This window comes from Pipistrellus hanaki (assembly GCF_964339955.1).
Source record: "Pipistrellus hanaki genome assembly, chromosome: 5".
NCBI lineage: Eukaryota > Metazoa > Chordata > Mammalia > Chiroptera > Vespertilionidae > Pipistrellus > Pipistrellus hanaki.
This window is the reverse complement of record NC_140507.1, coordinates 78,344,323-78,360,492: the sequence shown is the minus strand read 5'-3', so window position 1 is coordinate 78,360,492 and position 16,170 is coordinate 78,344,323. Positions and strand designations below refer to the sequence as shown.

The following is a 16,170-nucleotide window of genomic DNA, read 5'->3' as shown; positions in this document are numbered from 1 at the left end:
CATAAAAGGAGTTTGGAAGTGTTCCTTCCTCTTGAATTTTATATCTTTTTTTCTTCCCCACATCAGGGAAGTTTTCTGCCATTATTTCTTCAAATAGATTTTCTAATCCTTGCTGCTTTTCTTGTCAGTCTGGCACCCCTATTATATGTATGTTACTCGTTTCCTGTTGTTTGAAAGCTCCCTTAGGGTGTCCACCTGGTTTTTATTTCTTTTTCTCCAGTTGCTATTCAGATTGCACTTGTTTCTCTACCTTACCTTGTAACTCACTAATTCGGTCCTCTGCTTCTTCTAGTCTACTGTTGAAACCTTCCATGGCCTTTTGGATTATAGCTATGTCACTTTTAATTTCTTCCTGATTTTTACATAGGTTGTTGATTTTCTTGCACATTGGTTAATGAACTGTGTGACCATTACTCTGAATTCTTTTTTCTGTCACAGTGCATGCCTCCATTTCACTTATTTCCTTTCTTGGCAATTCCTCGCTTACTTTCCTCTGGGGATTGTTTCATTGTCTCCCTATTATAACTATCACCAGAAGGTCCAATTACTGAATTGTGAGTGTCTGGGCTATGTGCTGTGGGACCTTTGCACCACCTAAGTCTCACTCAAGAGCTCCAAAACCAAGATGTGTGGCTGCTGTGGGTCTGTGGGAGTCATGTTCACCCAGGATCAGAGTCACTAGTGCTCAGTGAGGCCTCATGTGTGAACCTAGAATCAGGGACCCCTCTGTGCCATGCCAAAAAACAGAATCTGCTATTGTGTGTTGAAAATCAGAATCCCCTAGCATGCCAGGAATCTGTGTTTCCTTGTGCTCATGCCTAGAATTGAGTATTGAGGTCTCTGTTGCTTGGTGTGTCCTTGTGTCAAGAAGCAGGATCCCTGTGTGTGCATGTGTTGAGAATTGGAGTCACTGGTTCTTATTGTGTGTGCATTGGGAATCAGTGATCTCATGCATGGGCAATGAGAAACAGTTAAGTCACTGGTGCTCAGTACTGCTTCCTTCATGGTGAGTCAGGGTCCCAGGTCTGCTTGGAGGATCAGGTTGCACAGCCGCCCTGTGTTGGCGAGAGGTCTACTCCAGGGCTATGGAAAATAAACTTCTGGGTGTGCTTTCCTAGAATCAAAGTCAGGTGGTACAGGCTCCCTGTGTGGGTGTGGGTTCTGATGTGTGGGTGTGTGCTGCAGGAAGCAGATCCCCTGTGTCTGTGTGCCCAGGTTCAAATTCAGGTAGCGCACCTGTCCTGTGTAGGTGTGGGGTCTGGTCTCATGGGTGCATGCTACTGTAAGCAGATTCCCCATGTCTGTGTTCCCAGGCTCAAATTCACGTCGCACAGTTGCCCTATCTAGGCAGGAGGCCTGCTTGCGCAGAGTGGGTCTAACAATTCCTATGCTGTTGCAGCAGGCGAGTAGGGAGGGCAATTGGTTTTGTGACTCACAGAAATCCATGATTGGGATGCCTGGAGTCTTGGTGTCCATGGATCTGCAGCTGTGGTTGCAGGTTTTTGTCCTGAGTGGCTACAAGGTCTCAGTATATGTCTAAGACCAGACTAGGTGGTGAAGGTAGGATCCTAGTCTCAAGAAGTTCTGTTCTTCAAGATGATATCCTCCCCAGAGTGTTTGTGGTGGCAGCAGGGTTTTGCTTTCTAAGACAGCCTGGTTTGGCAGCCCCCTGGAAGACCTGCAGGATCTCACTGTGTCTAGTTCTCTCTCTCTCTCTCTCTCTCTCTCTCTCTCTCTCTCTCTCTCTCTCTCTCTTTCTCTCTCTCTCTCTCTCTCTCACACACACACACACACACACACCAAACACATGTCCACACAGTCCTCTATCTCTCCCTCACTCTCTCACACACTATTCCTCCTTACCTTTTTGCTGGTCACCATCTTTCTCCCATTTTTATTCTTGATGCTGGTGTCCCTTCTTCCCTTCATATGTAGCTCCTTCTCTCCTGCATTAAATCTCTCTAGGTCATATTTCCCAAACTTCTCTTATCATGAGAATCGCCTGGTGGAGTTGTTAAAATAACGATTCCTAAATCCCAACTAAGAAGTGCTAAACTAGAATTTTTGGGAACATATAGGTAAAATTGTATACTTAACTTAGTGCTCTATAGCCTCTATTTCAGTAGTAGTAGAGGCTGTCCGGCCAGGGGAACCAGGTCCGCTAGTCCCAAACAGTCCTATGGAATACAGCTCTCCCTCATGAACAAATACAGACACTCCCAGTATGTCCATGCAATTTCCTTTCGCTCTGTCACTCACATACTCTCTTGCAGCCTGCCATCCAACAGTTGCCATCTTGGAACTCTGGATGATTCTTTTAGTAAAAAAATTTGGTATAATATGTGGCACTTGAGAAAAATTATTCTAAAAAACACATGTTTTCTCATTACGTAAATGGCCGTGATGGAAATAAATTTGGGAAGCTAAAAAAACAACAAAGGGAAAAACTGTGGGATATAAGAGAAGAAGAAAGTTTAATAAAGTGAGTTACTGAAATTGAATACAGAAGTTAAGGTAAAAGAAATGGAAATTCTAGGGGGTAATGGGGGAGATAAGGACACATATGTAATATTTTAATCAATAAAGAAATTAAAAAAAGGAAATTCTAGGAAATGAATAGAAAAAGAAGGCTCTTCTTCCACAGTCTGAAGATAATCACAGTATCTGATTCTAAGCCTTTTTAAAAATGAATCCAAAGACACACTTTATTCCTACCTTTCATGCAATTTGTAACAAGAGTGAATAGCTCAAATTCTCCTATTTGCAAAGCTATATCTATAATCATAAATGGATTTGAGCATTGCTGATAAACACATTATTTTCTTGTGAAAAATATCAGTTAAAGAAGACATTTGCCGGTAATTAAATCAAAATGCATTAAACGATAGCTTTTTTATTAATACAAATTCTCACCCTATTTTAAACTAATAATAACTTAATAATCTGTGCAATGATATCCACTAACTAGGTTTACTCATTTTCAACATGTTTACAAATCATTGTAAATGCAGATTACTGAGTCCTTCTGAAAGGGGACTCAGAAACTGCATTTTATTTTTAAAAACATCTTTATTGTTGAAAGTATTAGGTCTGTCTCCCTTTTTTGCCCATTGACCCATCTAGCCCACCCCCTGCTCCTGCCCCAGGCATTTACTACCTTATTGTCTTTGTCCAGGGGTTATGAATTTATACATATAAGTTCTTTAATTGATCTTTTTCCATCCACTCATCCACCCCCGCCTTCCCTCTGAGATTGGACAGTCTATTCCATGATTCTATGTCTGACTCTGAAACTTTGACCTTTGCTATCAGGGGTATGTCTTCAGTCTTAGGACAACTGGTCTGTTTGTAGTTTCCTTCACAAAGAATGTGTTCAGAGCCTGTTTGATGTCCTTGTTCCTCAGACTGTAGATGAAGGGGTTCAGCATGGGTGTGATCACAGTGTACATCACTGAGGCTGTTGCACTTGAGTGTGAGCTCTGGGTAGCAGCAGAGCTGAGGTACACGCCTAGCATTGTACAATAAAATAAGGAGACAACCGAGAGGTGAGACACACAGGTAGAAAATGCTTTGTACTTCCCCTGCGCTGATGACATGCCACGTATGCAGGACACTACTTTACAATATGAGTAAAGGATCCCAGTGAAAGGACCACCACCAAGCAGGACAGCTGCAAAATACATCACCATGTTATTAAGAAAGGTGTCCGAACAGGCAAGTTGGATCATCTGGTTGAGTTCACAGATAAAGTGGGGGATTTCCAAATTTGCACAGAAGGACAGCTTCAATGCCATTAAACTATGTAGCAAGGAATTCAGGACACTCATGATCCAGGACAGCAGAACCAGCAATCCACAGAGCCAGGGGTTCATGATGACAATATAGTGCAGGGGGTGGCAGATGGCCACATACCTGTCATAGGCCATTAATGTCAGGAGAAAAACGTCCAACACTGAAAAGAGTATAATAAAATAAATCTGTGTGATGCATCCTGTATACGTTATGACTTTCCTCTGTGTCTGGATGTTCACCAGCATTTTTGGTATGGTCGTGGAGGTGAAACAGATGTCTACCAAGGACAAGTTGGAGAGGAAGAAGTACATGGGTGTATGAAGGTGGGAGTCTGAGCTGACGGCCAGGATGATGAGCAGGTTTCCCAACAAAGTGATCAGGTACATGGAGAGGAAAAGCCCAAATATGTGGGGCTGCAGTTCTGCGTCCTCTGAAAATCCCAGGAGAAAAAATTCTGAAATTTGTGTATCATTCCTTGGTGTCATATGGTGGAGGTGACTACTAGGAGAGAGGGAAATAATATGACTAATTCACAAAAACTTATATTACATATTTGAAATGCTAACATTTTAATTTGTAGAGAAATAATTATTTTTAACATATTTGTGTGTGAATCTGGTCTCCTTTTGGGAAAAGTTCCATGCCAACTGTGATATGAAGTTTTTGCATCAATCATAATTTATCCTTAAGGTATTATGTATTCTACATCTCTCTTTCTCTCTCTCTCTCTCTCTCTCTCTCTCTCTCTCTCTCTCTCTCTCTCTCTCTCTTTAAATTAAGGTAGTATATATTAATGAGACATTTTTCATGTATTTCAGGAACAGAAATTGAGTGCTGACCATGTTTTTGGCACTGTCCAGGCTGTAAGTACAGGGTGCTGAAGAACAAAAGTTTCTACAATTCAATGATGGAAATGGTCCCTGGATCTGGGTCAGGTTGGGTGTGGATGTTTCTCTTCCCCTGCCTCTCAAAATCAATGGGAAAAATATCCTCATGTGAAGATTAACTATACATATATAACATTTGAGATGGTGACAGGTGTTATGAAGCAAAGGAAAGCAGGTATAAAGAAATGAATAGGGTGTTTTATTTTTCATGGGTGTTTAGGCAAGACCTACAAGCAAGATGTTAATTGTAAAGAGACCTCAAATAATAGAGGGAGATGCAAGGTTCTGTGGAAAAGCATGTGCTGGGCTTGGCCAGGATAAAGATCCTGAAGAAGGTGTTTGTTTAATGTTCAGCTAAAAAAGGAAACCATGTTGGAGGTGAATGAGCATGAGGAATAGGATGAGAGAAGGTGTCAGACAAATTGAGGCCTCTCTGCTATTGTTGAAACCTCAGGCACAGGGACTTCATTGTTCTTTGCCTCTTGCACTTTGTTGCAAATGTGCCCCATGGATGCAAACAGATCCCCCCTTAGTACCTTCTCTTGATCGAGCTCTGGCTCCTGTATTGTTTGAGTTACCTCGGAATATATGATCTATAGTCCTCCTGTTTTGAGGACTATGCACACACACACACACACACACACACACACAGATACACACCCATGGTGCGGCAAAAGTAGATTATAGTTGCTCACATGGAAAATAATACAAGATTAAAAAGCAATCATACAAGAATAAACTCTGTGTTCTGTGTACTCACAACTATAAACCTATTTTTGCTCTACCTGTTAAATACACTATAGAACATTACTCAGCAATAAAAAAAATGAAACTTGCTATTTGTGAAATCAGGCATAGGGAGCATTATGCTAAGTGAAATAAGTCAGACAGAATGACAAATATCATATAATTTCTATTACATGTGGAATTTTAAACAAAACAAAACAAACAACCAAACAACAACAACAACAACAACAAACTAATAACAAATTCATAGATACAGAACAAAAAGAGGTGAGGGAGTGGGTGAAACAGGTGAAAGGGAATATGACGAACAAACTTTTAGTTATAAAATAAATAAATCATGTTTATGTATTGTATAGCACAAAGAATATTGTTAATAATATCTTAATAACTTTGCAGTGACAGATGGGCACTAGACTATTTGTGGTGACCACATTGTAAGTATATAACTGTTGAATCACTATGTCGAACACCTGAAGTTAATATAATATTGTATGCTAAACATACTTTAATAAAGAATAAACTATAAAATAATAGTTGTAATTGTATAAAAATTCTGTTGAATAAACAAAGTGAGAGGAAAAAAAATGAAATGAAATGAGGAGTTAAAAATGATCTAATAAGCTCAGGTGTGAGGTAGAAAAATCTTCCTTTCTGGCAGCATTTGAACCCTAAACACATTTCCCAGATGCCCAGCTAAATAATGAGAGCACAAAAAGAAACTTGTCTAAAAGACAAAAGAGATAACATCTTTATGGTGTCACTTTACATATTGTATACCCAGAGCAAAGGGATAAACCAACACTTCACAGAAGAAAATATCAAGGGGAACATTTTAAATACCAAGCATTGAAGACTTGTTTTTTCTGGACCTATTTCATAATTATTTGACCAGTTAATTTTTATATGGTCTGAGGGAGGATGAGCCCCTTTCTTCCTTTTCTGACATGGCATCTTTTCTATTATTTCTTGGGCTTTGGATTTTGATCATAAAGAATAAACCATATGCAAAAAAATGAAGCTAGATCATTAACTTACACCATACACAAAAATAAACTCAACATGGATACAGGACTTAAACATAAGATGGGAAACCATGAAAATACTAGAAGAATCCACAGGCAGCAAAATATAAGACATATGAACTTCTTCAAAATACTATTCCTAGGGCAATGGAAGCTAAAGAGAAAATAAAGAAATGGGACTACATCAAAATAAAAACTTTTGCACAGCAAAGGAAACCATCAATAAAACAATAAGAAAGCCCACTGCATGGGAGAACATATTCGCCAATGATATCAATGATAGGTGTTTAATCTCCAACATTTACAGGAAACTCATGCAGTTTAACAAAAAGAACATAAACAACCCATTCAAAAAATGAGCAACTGATCTAAATAGACATTTTTCAAAAGAAGACAGAAGGAAGGCCAAAAACATATGAAAACTTGCTCAAAACCACTGATCATCAGAGAGATGCAAATTAAAATGACAATGCGGTACCATCTCACACCTGTCAGAATGGCAATTATCAACAAATCGATGAGTGACAAGTGCTGGCTAGGATGTGGAGAAAAAGGAACCCTTATGCACTGCTGGTGGGAATGCAGACTGGTGCAGCCAATGTGGAGAACAGTATGGAGTTTCCTCAAAAAACTAAAAATGAAACTCCCATTTGACCCAGAGATCCCACTTCTAGGAATATAACTCAAGAAACTAGAAACATGAATCAGGAAGGATATGCACCCCTATGTTCATAGCAGGACAATTCACCATAGCTAAGATCTGGAAACAGCCTAAGTGCCCATCAGCAGATGAGTGGATTAAAAAACTATGGTACAGCCAAAACCAGTTTGGCTCAGTGGATAGAGCGTTGGTCTGTGGACTAAGGGGGGTCCCAGGTTCGATTTTGGTGAAGGGCATATACATTGGTTACGGGAACATCCCAGGTAGGGAGTGTGCAGGAGGCAGCTGGTCGATGTTTCTCTCTCATCAATGTTTCTAGCTCTCTATTCCTCCACCTTTATCTCTGTAAAAAATCAATAAAATATATTAAAAAAATAAATAAAGTTTGCTGGAACTGTCTAATAGTTTGAAAAACAACAAGAAATGACTTTTGCACACATTACATCTGGGAAAACTGGAAGAGCAGTCATGTTGATTGAGGTTGGGACTTTCGAACTGGTAGCAAAAGGGTGTCTTCTAATTTTTTTGGCAGAAAGTAAAATGTTACAATTTTAGAGAACAACCTGAAGCCAGCTACATCATTAAAAATGATGATGTTATTTAATTCAGAATTTCTCAGCCTCAGCACTGTTAACATCCTGAGGCAGATCCTTCTGTGTGATCTGTCCTGTGTATTGAAGGTTATTTAAGCAGCGGTCACGAACCAGTCATCCATGGACCACTGATGGTCCATGAGGGCCAAAAGGTTGGTGATCACTGGTTTAGAGTACCCCTGCCTCCACCCACCCCTCTCCAGTGTGACAGTCACAAATATCCCTGAATATACTCAATGTCTCATAGGGGACAAAATCACCCCTGAACAGAACCACATTTTGAAATTAATAATTTAAATACTTTATAGGATTGATATGACAGCAATTCAATGAGAAAGAGTGTGAAAGACCATTAAAAGCATGAGTAGCTCTTATCCTAGCCATTGTAGCCATTGAAATAAATACATTGATTCATCAAGCAAACAAACACAGTAATTTCTTGCCTCTGGACTAAGTAGAATGGACTCTCAGGTGACAGCAGGTAAATGTTCCTGGCTTCCATTCTCTGTGACCCTCTCCTGCAGGGTTATCTGGTTTATTGGACTCACATGGATTAGATCTCTTAGAGGAAGGTCATTGTGGGGTCGTCAAAATTCCTCCCCAAATAGTTGATGATAGAGACTAAAGTTCTGTTCACAGGCAAGACAGCAGGAAAGTGTGAAGCATCAGTCTTCAGCCAGAATTAGGCCTCCAAACAAAGAACAATGACAAATAAAATAACCATTCTCCTCTTGGCCTATGTTTACACTATCTGAGAAACTGTAGTGGAGAAGATATTTATAAATCCCTGTACCTGCTCCTCAGGCACATTTCCCTCTTATTACTCCCACCACTAAGCACATGATTTCCCTGGGAAATAATGTTCTGGACAGAAAGGAAAATCTTTAAAGATTCACTGTTTCCAACAGACCAGGTTACAAATCATGTGAATTCTCCTCCCCCTATTCTCTCTCTCCATGAACTCTCCTCTCATCCAGATCTCTAATCTCCTAGCGCCCCATCTCTACTCTGAGTTGTGTCCTCCAAACCTAAGATTGAGGAACCTGTCTGCATTAAGTCTCTTTGGCTTCAGCACTGACTTGTGTTGGATACACAGTCCTGATGTCCCTGCAAAATTTCTGTTCTCCTTTTCAACAAGGCGAGAGCTGATTCTTTAGACAATAAACCTTTGGCACTACACTTGTTTACTTTCTGACATTTTCACCACAATAATAAGGAAATTTTGTATTTCCATCACAAGTTAAGACTGTCATTATAAAAATGATTGTTAATTCTAAAAAAAAATTATTTAGATCTTTTTATGCACTGTAAACTGAGGCTAACACCCTATAAGGATTGCTTAGTTTAATTTTTATAAGCAACTTACCCATGAGAAAGCACATTTATGAGCTCCATTCTCCGTTGCAGAAATGGGACATGGAGATGTTTAGTGATCTGTCCAAAGTTAATATCTGAGTAAGTGACTGGCCTTCATTTTAATTATGTCAGATGCTTCTAGAGCAGAGTCTATCAACCAGAATGGACTTCTCCCTGGGGCTGTTAGGCAATGTCTGAATGGAGGACACTAAATACCTATGATCCGCAGTACAGCACCCACACATGGAATTACTATCCTGTCCCCAATGTTAACAGGGACAAGGTGAGAACACCTGCTCTAGGCCAGCCCCTCTCCACTTCTGAGTGCATCCAAGTCACCAAAGTTTGTAGTGCAAACGCAGATTCTGATTTGTCTCAGATAAGCCCAGGAATTGCATTTCTGACAAGATCCCAGGGGTGTTGATGCTGCAGGTCCTCCTGGTCTGTGGACAACACTGTGAGTTGCCAGGCTGTGGCTCTGTGTCAGAGTCAGGTGTACGTGGTTCTAGGTCATCTAAGACAAAGATCATCTTTGGATATAACTTGGAAGGAATCGTGTATTCACTTATTGTAGAGGTTGTGGTAAATACTGTTAGTTTCAGGACCCTTCATTGAAACGAAACAATGCATTTCTGAAAAAGACTTTGTAGCAGGCAGAGTAAGGGCTTCCTAAAAATGATCACATCATACCCCAGTAACTTTGAGTATGATATTTATATGATAAGGAGGAGGATTGGGTAGCAGACAGAACAGGCTTGTTAATCGGCTGACTTTATGCCAGAGGATAAGACAGGCTCATTCTGGTGGGACTAAGGTAAGCACAGTGGTTCTGTTAATGTTGAAGAGAGAGACAAAAGGTGTGGTCTCATAAAGATTTTGAAAATATTACCCAGCTGGCTTGAAGATGGAGGAAGGAAAATGAGCCAAGGGATGGCAGCTAGCCACATGTACAATTGTTAGAAAGAAACAGATCTTCCCTGAGCCTGACGGAGTCCAGCCCTGCATGGATCTTGGTATTAGCCACTGAGTCTCATTTCAATCTTCTGACATCAGCCTGTGAGAGCATATGTTTGTTTTTTTTGAGCAACTACTGTGGGAATACTTTATAGCAGTTATAGGATTCAATATAGATATTTACTCAATAAAACTTGTTTGGCAGAAGCTTCCCTTGGATCATTTCACGTTAAACACAGGCATGAAGAAGAAAAGGAATTTTAACTAGATTTGGAGATATTTCCTCCTCCCCCTTTTTGCTGGTACAGTGAAGGGCTCACTGCATATGTGTAAACTGACTGTGCTGCCTCTGTGGCTTAAAGAGTTAAGGTACGATGGGTGACCTTTATTTCTCCATCCATATAACTATAGTGACTTTTTTTTTTATATCTTCGCCTAGGACGTTGGTCAGTCCTCAACTTATGTTCCCTGAATGCATGCCAGAATTTCTCATTACAAGTGAGACCACTCAGGGAAAAGGCTGAGTGTGGGGTAGGAATTCTTTTCAATTGTTCCAATAGAAAAAGTCAATGGGTAACAAATCCAGGGATATGTGCAGCACTGCCAATAATAAAATAATTAATTTGAACTAAAACTATGTAGTATCCTCTTCAGACTTATTAAATACACTTGTTCATGTGAATATCCAGCATGAGAGAAGATGCTGCAATCAAAGTCTCACAAATTGCTATTGCAAGGGACCAACTCTCTGACTAGTCAGGATCTTTTCAATAAACACAAAACATGCTCAAATGCACACCATCTTTGACATTTCATGCAAACACTCTCACTCCATTACACTGTTCTTCCGATATAATTTTCTATTCTTCCCGAAAAACAAGTCTCAGATATGTTTTCATTTTACTGCATCTCACTCATTCCACAGTGTCATCATCCAACAGGACTCTCATTCCCAGAACTAAATTGTCAACTATGGTCCTTGTCATGCAGATTCAAACACCCACATCTTTCTTGTAATATTAACTAAGTTAATTACCAATTGGTTACTAACCAGGAATACAGACACAAAGATATCTTGTCTCTGAACTAGGCTGTTTGGGCTCCCAGATGACTTAGGTAAAAGTTCTGAAGTTCCATTCTCTCTGACCCTCTGTTGATGTACCTACTGGCCTCCCAGACTCACCTGGATGGGTCTCTGAGAGGAAGGTCTCCGTGGGGAAGTCTGAATGTGCTCCTTGAATGGTTGATGATGAAAGCTCTGCTCCACATGAGACAGCAGGAAGGAGTGAAGCATCAGTTCCTGAGCCAGCTTAGGAATAAAAAGCAACAACCGTGTCCTGCCCCCTCAGAGTTGTACAAGCTGGAGACTGCACAGGGGAGATAGTTATAGCTCTCCCTATAGCTGACCATCAGGCACATATTTCCCTCGTGTTATTTCAAGATCTAAGCACATGATTTCCCTCTGGGCCTCTGGAATAAGCAAAAAAAGAAATTTTTCCTAATGATTCTCTCATCCCAAGAGACCAGGTTGGAAGTTAAGTTTTTATGACTCTTTCTCTTGAGCTCACCTGCTTTCCAGAGGTCTAACCTTACCCATTCCTGACTTCCTGTTTAGTACAAAGTCTGATTTGGGGTGGGACACAGATCTTATATCTCTGGAAAATTGCTATTCTCCTCTTTAACCAGACAGAACTGCATTCCTTTGATATGCAATACTGTGTATCTCCCTGTTTGGCTTCCTGACACATTTGTCAAAATAACTGGGGATTTTATACTTACATCACAAGTTAAGAGCTATCATTTAGTACTTCATAAAATATTTATGAACTAGAGGCCCAGTGTACAAAAATTTGTGCACTTGGGGGTACCTCAACCCATCCTGTGCCCTCTCACAATCCGGAACCCCTCAGGGGATGTCCACCTGATGGCTTAGGCTTGATCCCTGTAGGGAGCAGGCCTAAGCCTCAGTCAGGCATCCTTAGCACTGCCACAGAGGCAGGAGTGGCTCCCACCATCTCCACTGCATTCTTTTTTTTAAATATATTTTATTGATTTTATACAGAGAGGAAGGGAGAGAGATGGAGAGTTAGAAACATCAATGAGAGAGAGAGTCATCGATCAGCTGCCTCTTGCACACCCCCTACTGGGGATATGCCCGCAACCAAGGTACATGCCCTTGACCGGAATCGAACCCGGGACCTTTCAGTCCCCAAGCCGACGCTCTATCCATTGAGCCAAACTGGTCCCGGCTCCACTGCATTCTTAGTTGTCAGCCTGGCTTGTGGCTGAGTGGAGCTCCCCCTTGGGTGTGCACTGACCACCAGGGGGCAGCTCCTGTGTTGAGCATCTGTCCCCTGGTGGTCAGTGCATGTCTTAGTAACCAGTCATTCCCAGTTGTTCTGCACTTAGGGTCAATTTGCATATTACCCTTTATATATAGGATTGTAACTGTTACATTCAGATATTAAATATTTTTATACTACATGACCTGAGCTTAGCTTTTTTTAGGAATTGTTTGGTTTAATTTTTAGGAAAGTCCATTCTATGAGGCAATATTATGAACACTCTTCCCCATTGTAGAAATGGGGCCTAAAGAAGTTTGCTAATATGTTAAAAGCTCAAGCTGATAAGAGATGGGGTTTTGATTGGATTTCTGTCAAGATGCCTCCAAAAGCTTTCACTGTAGGGCAGGGGTTCTCAACCAGAGGTGACTGTGCCTCACGGTCTATTTGGCAATGTCTGAAAGATGCTGTTGAACACTACCCAACACACGTAATTATCCTGTCACAATTGCCAACATGAAAAGGTGGGAACCCCTAATCTAAACCAGCACTTCTCCAAGTTCATGCACTGGGGGTATGTCCCTCAGCCCAGTCTGCACCCTCTCCAATCTGGAACCCCTCGGGGGATGTCCAACTGCCAGTTTAGGAGCGGCAGTCAGATATCCCTCTCACAATCTGGGATTGCTGTCTCCCAACCGCTTGCCTGCATGCCTGATTGCCCCTAACTGCTTCTGCCTGCCAGCCTGATCACCCGCTAACCACTCCCCTACCTGCCTGATCAACGCCTACTGCTCCTCTGCTGGCCCGATTGTCCCCAACTGCCTTTTACTGCTAGCCCAATCACCCCCAACTGCCTTTCACTGCTGGCCCAATCACCTCTAATTGCCCTCCCCTGCAGGCCTGTTCCCTTCCAACTGCCCTCCCCTGCAGGCCTGGTCACTCCCAAATGCCCTTCCCTGCCAGCCTGGTGGCCTCTAATTGCTCTCCCCCGCCAGCCTGGTCACCCCCAACTGACCTCTCCTACTGGTTTGATAGTCTCTAATCCCAGTAGGGGGCGAGCAAGAGGCAGATGGTCAATGGTTCTCTCTCATCATTGATGTTTCTATCTCTCTCTCCCTCTCCCTTTCTCTCTGAAATCAACAAAAATATATTTAAAAACAAAGAGAGAAGGCACCAAGGAGGGGATCTGTTTCCATTCAAAGGACACCTTTGTCACAAGAATAATAAGAGCATAAATGGTATATGTATGAGGAGGTCCCTGTGCCTGAGGTTTCAGCAGTAGCAGAGAGGCCACCTCACTCCTCAACATGTCTGCCACCACTTCTCCTCACTCTCCCCCATGCTCACAACCTTGCAAAAGGGCTTCACTTTTTTTTTGAACATTTGAAACAAGAACCTTCCTGATGGTTTTTGCACTGGTCAGTCTCTCTGCAGAAAATACATGTTCCCAACAAAGCCTTGTGTCTCCCTTCTCTCTTGTGTTAAAAAAATTTTTTTTTTGAGGGCTGAAATTTTGTACTTAAATTTCCTTTACATACAAAAAAGGGTTTATTGAGCCAAATGCCAGCCAGCAAAGGACCAGGTCATGGGGCATGAAATCTAAACAGTATCAGAGTGACTCAGAAAATACATGTCCACTGTCCCAGAGTTGACAGCTCCTTACACTTTATGTTTTGGGGAAGAAAGAGGTAAGTTGTTTTAAAAGAATTTACATTGGCTACTGATGCTGCTGGGGGATGCCAAAGGGGAAGAGTATCACAGGAGAAGGTAGCTGAGGCAGTTCTAGCATAGGTACCAAGGAAGAAATATTTACTACTTTTGATTGGTTACAAGCAGCAGTCCTGAAAGCTCATGCAATGCAGGATACATGGCCATCTAGTGGTCGGTACAGAAATTGATTTAAAGTTCCAATTTACAGTCAAGAATGTAAGCAATCTTTCCTAACTGAGTCCCCAGCTTTTACCCGGTTGACTACCATAATCTTTTCTTTTCTTTTCTTTTTAAAAAAATTTCTTTATTGATTAAGGTATCACATATTTGTCCTCATCTCCCCATTTCCATCCCAAACCCCTGTCCATGCATACCCCCACCCCCCAGTTGTCCTTGACCACTGGTTAGGTTCATATGCATACATACAAGTCCTTTGGTTGATCTCCCTCTCTTATACTCCTTTCCCCACCACCTTCCCTCTGAGGTTTGACAGTCTGAGCAGGTTGACCAGGACCAAACCAGAGAGGGTCGGACCTGCATTACCACCATTTGACTACCATAATCTTTTTATCTCATTCACTGGCTCAGGAGTTTAATTTAGGACATCTCAGATTTCTTCCTGTTCACTTTTGAGGTCTCTGTTCAAATGTCACTTTGTTTGCAGATCTACCCACACACCTCTGAAAAATAGAATTCCCTACTCAGTCTCTCCTTCAGACATGCTTTCCGTTTCTTCATACCACCTGCCACCATGGTCAGCACTCAATTAGCATTCCTGAGAAACACTCCAGTGCCACAGCCTGGGGCATGTACTCTGTGGTCACACCCATGCTGAACCCCTTCATCTACACAGTCTCAGGAACAAGGACATCAAACAGGCTCTGAAGACATTCTTTGTGAAGGGAACTACAAACAGGCCAGCTGTCCTAAGACTGAAGACCTTCCCATGATGGCAGAGTTCAAAGTCTCAGAGTCACACATCATGATGATCTTCAGACCATGGAAGTAGAACTTGCTCTTTCCTTTATTTCCTGGAATTTCTGTTTCTTTGACCTCATCTTCTCTATTCAACATATATAACTCAATTAAGTTTTCTGCTCTTAGATACTCAACAACTTTTCTCTTTGTTGTTTTTCTACTTTCCTAAATTTATTTCCATCATGGATCAGATATATTTGGAAAATTCTATTTATGTAATGAAACAATATGGATATCTTCAGAATGATTTCTCTCAAATGACATATACCATACCAAATAATTTTTTTTTTTAACTAAAGAATCATCCTGAATTGCACTACTCCTAAGGAAAAGCTGCACTTAATGACCACGGAAATTTAAATTTATACCATTTTGTATGAGTGGAAAATCTGAGACCTCTACTGTTCATTTTTATGACTGACATTCACTGTATATCACTGTCTATATTGATGGTCCTTATAACATAGACCCTGCCATACCAGTGTATTTAATATCTGGTCACTGTGTTTTATTCTCCTTATTAGAATCCTGTTCTCTTTAAGCTCAGTGTTCATATCTCTGTCTTAGCCACTTTCAAAATGATTATCATATCCATGTCTCCAAGAGGACTCTTCATTGAAAGATGAATTTTAATAAATAGGTTGACCTAATACCACCTCAAGTCACAGATGAATTTCTTTTCTTTCTTTTTTTTTTTTAAAATAAATCTTTATTGTTCAGATTATTACAAATGTTCCTCTTTTTCCCCCCTCCATTGCTCCCCTCCACCAGGTTCCCACCCCACCCTCTGCCCTTTCTCCACCCCCCCCATTGTCCTCATCCATAGGTGCACAGCTTATGTTCAGTCTCTTCCCACACCCCCCTCTCCCCTTTTCCCTGAGAATCATCAGTCCACTCCCCTTCCATACCTCTGATTCTATTATATTCACCAGTTAATATTGTTCATCAGATTCTTAAATTCCCTTTGTTTTTAGATTCACTTGTTGATAGTTACGTATTTGTTGTTCATAATTTTTATCTTTATCTTCTTCCTCTTCCTAAAGAACCCCCTCAGCAATTCATATAATTCTGGTTTGGCAGTGATGAACTCCTTTAGCTTTTTTTTTTTATTTGTGAAGCTCTTTATCTGGCCTTCTATTCTGAGTGATAGCTTTGCTGGGTAGAGTATTTTTGGCTGTAGGTCCTTGC

General features: G+C 41.0%; 1 protein-coding gene across 1 annotated transcript; it reads right to left on the bottom strand.

Annotated features, from left to right (window-relative positions):
* Window positions 1–3,308: 3,308 nt before the first annotated feature.
* LOC311623369 (olfactory receptor-like protein OLF4) lies at window positions 3,309–4,316 on the bottom strand (the record flags this gene model as incomplete). Its single annotated transcript, XM_084885364.1, has 1 exon — window positions 3,309–4,316. Exon 1 carries the CDS (start codon window positions 4,275–4,277, stop codon window positions 3,309–3,311), a length of 969 nt encoding a protein of 322 aa, XP_084741490.1. The 5' UTR covers window positions 4,278–4,316.
* Window positions 4,317–16,170: the final 11,854 nt, after the last annotated feature.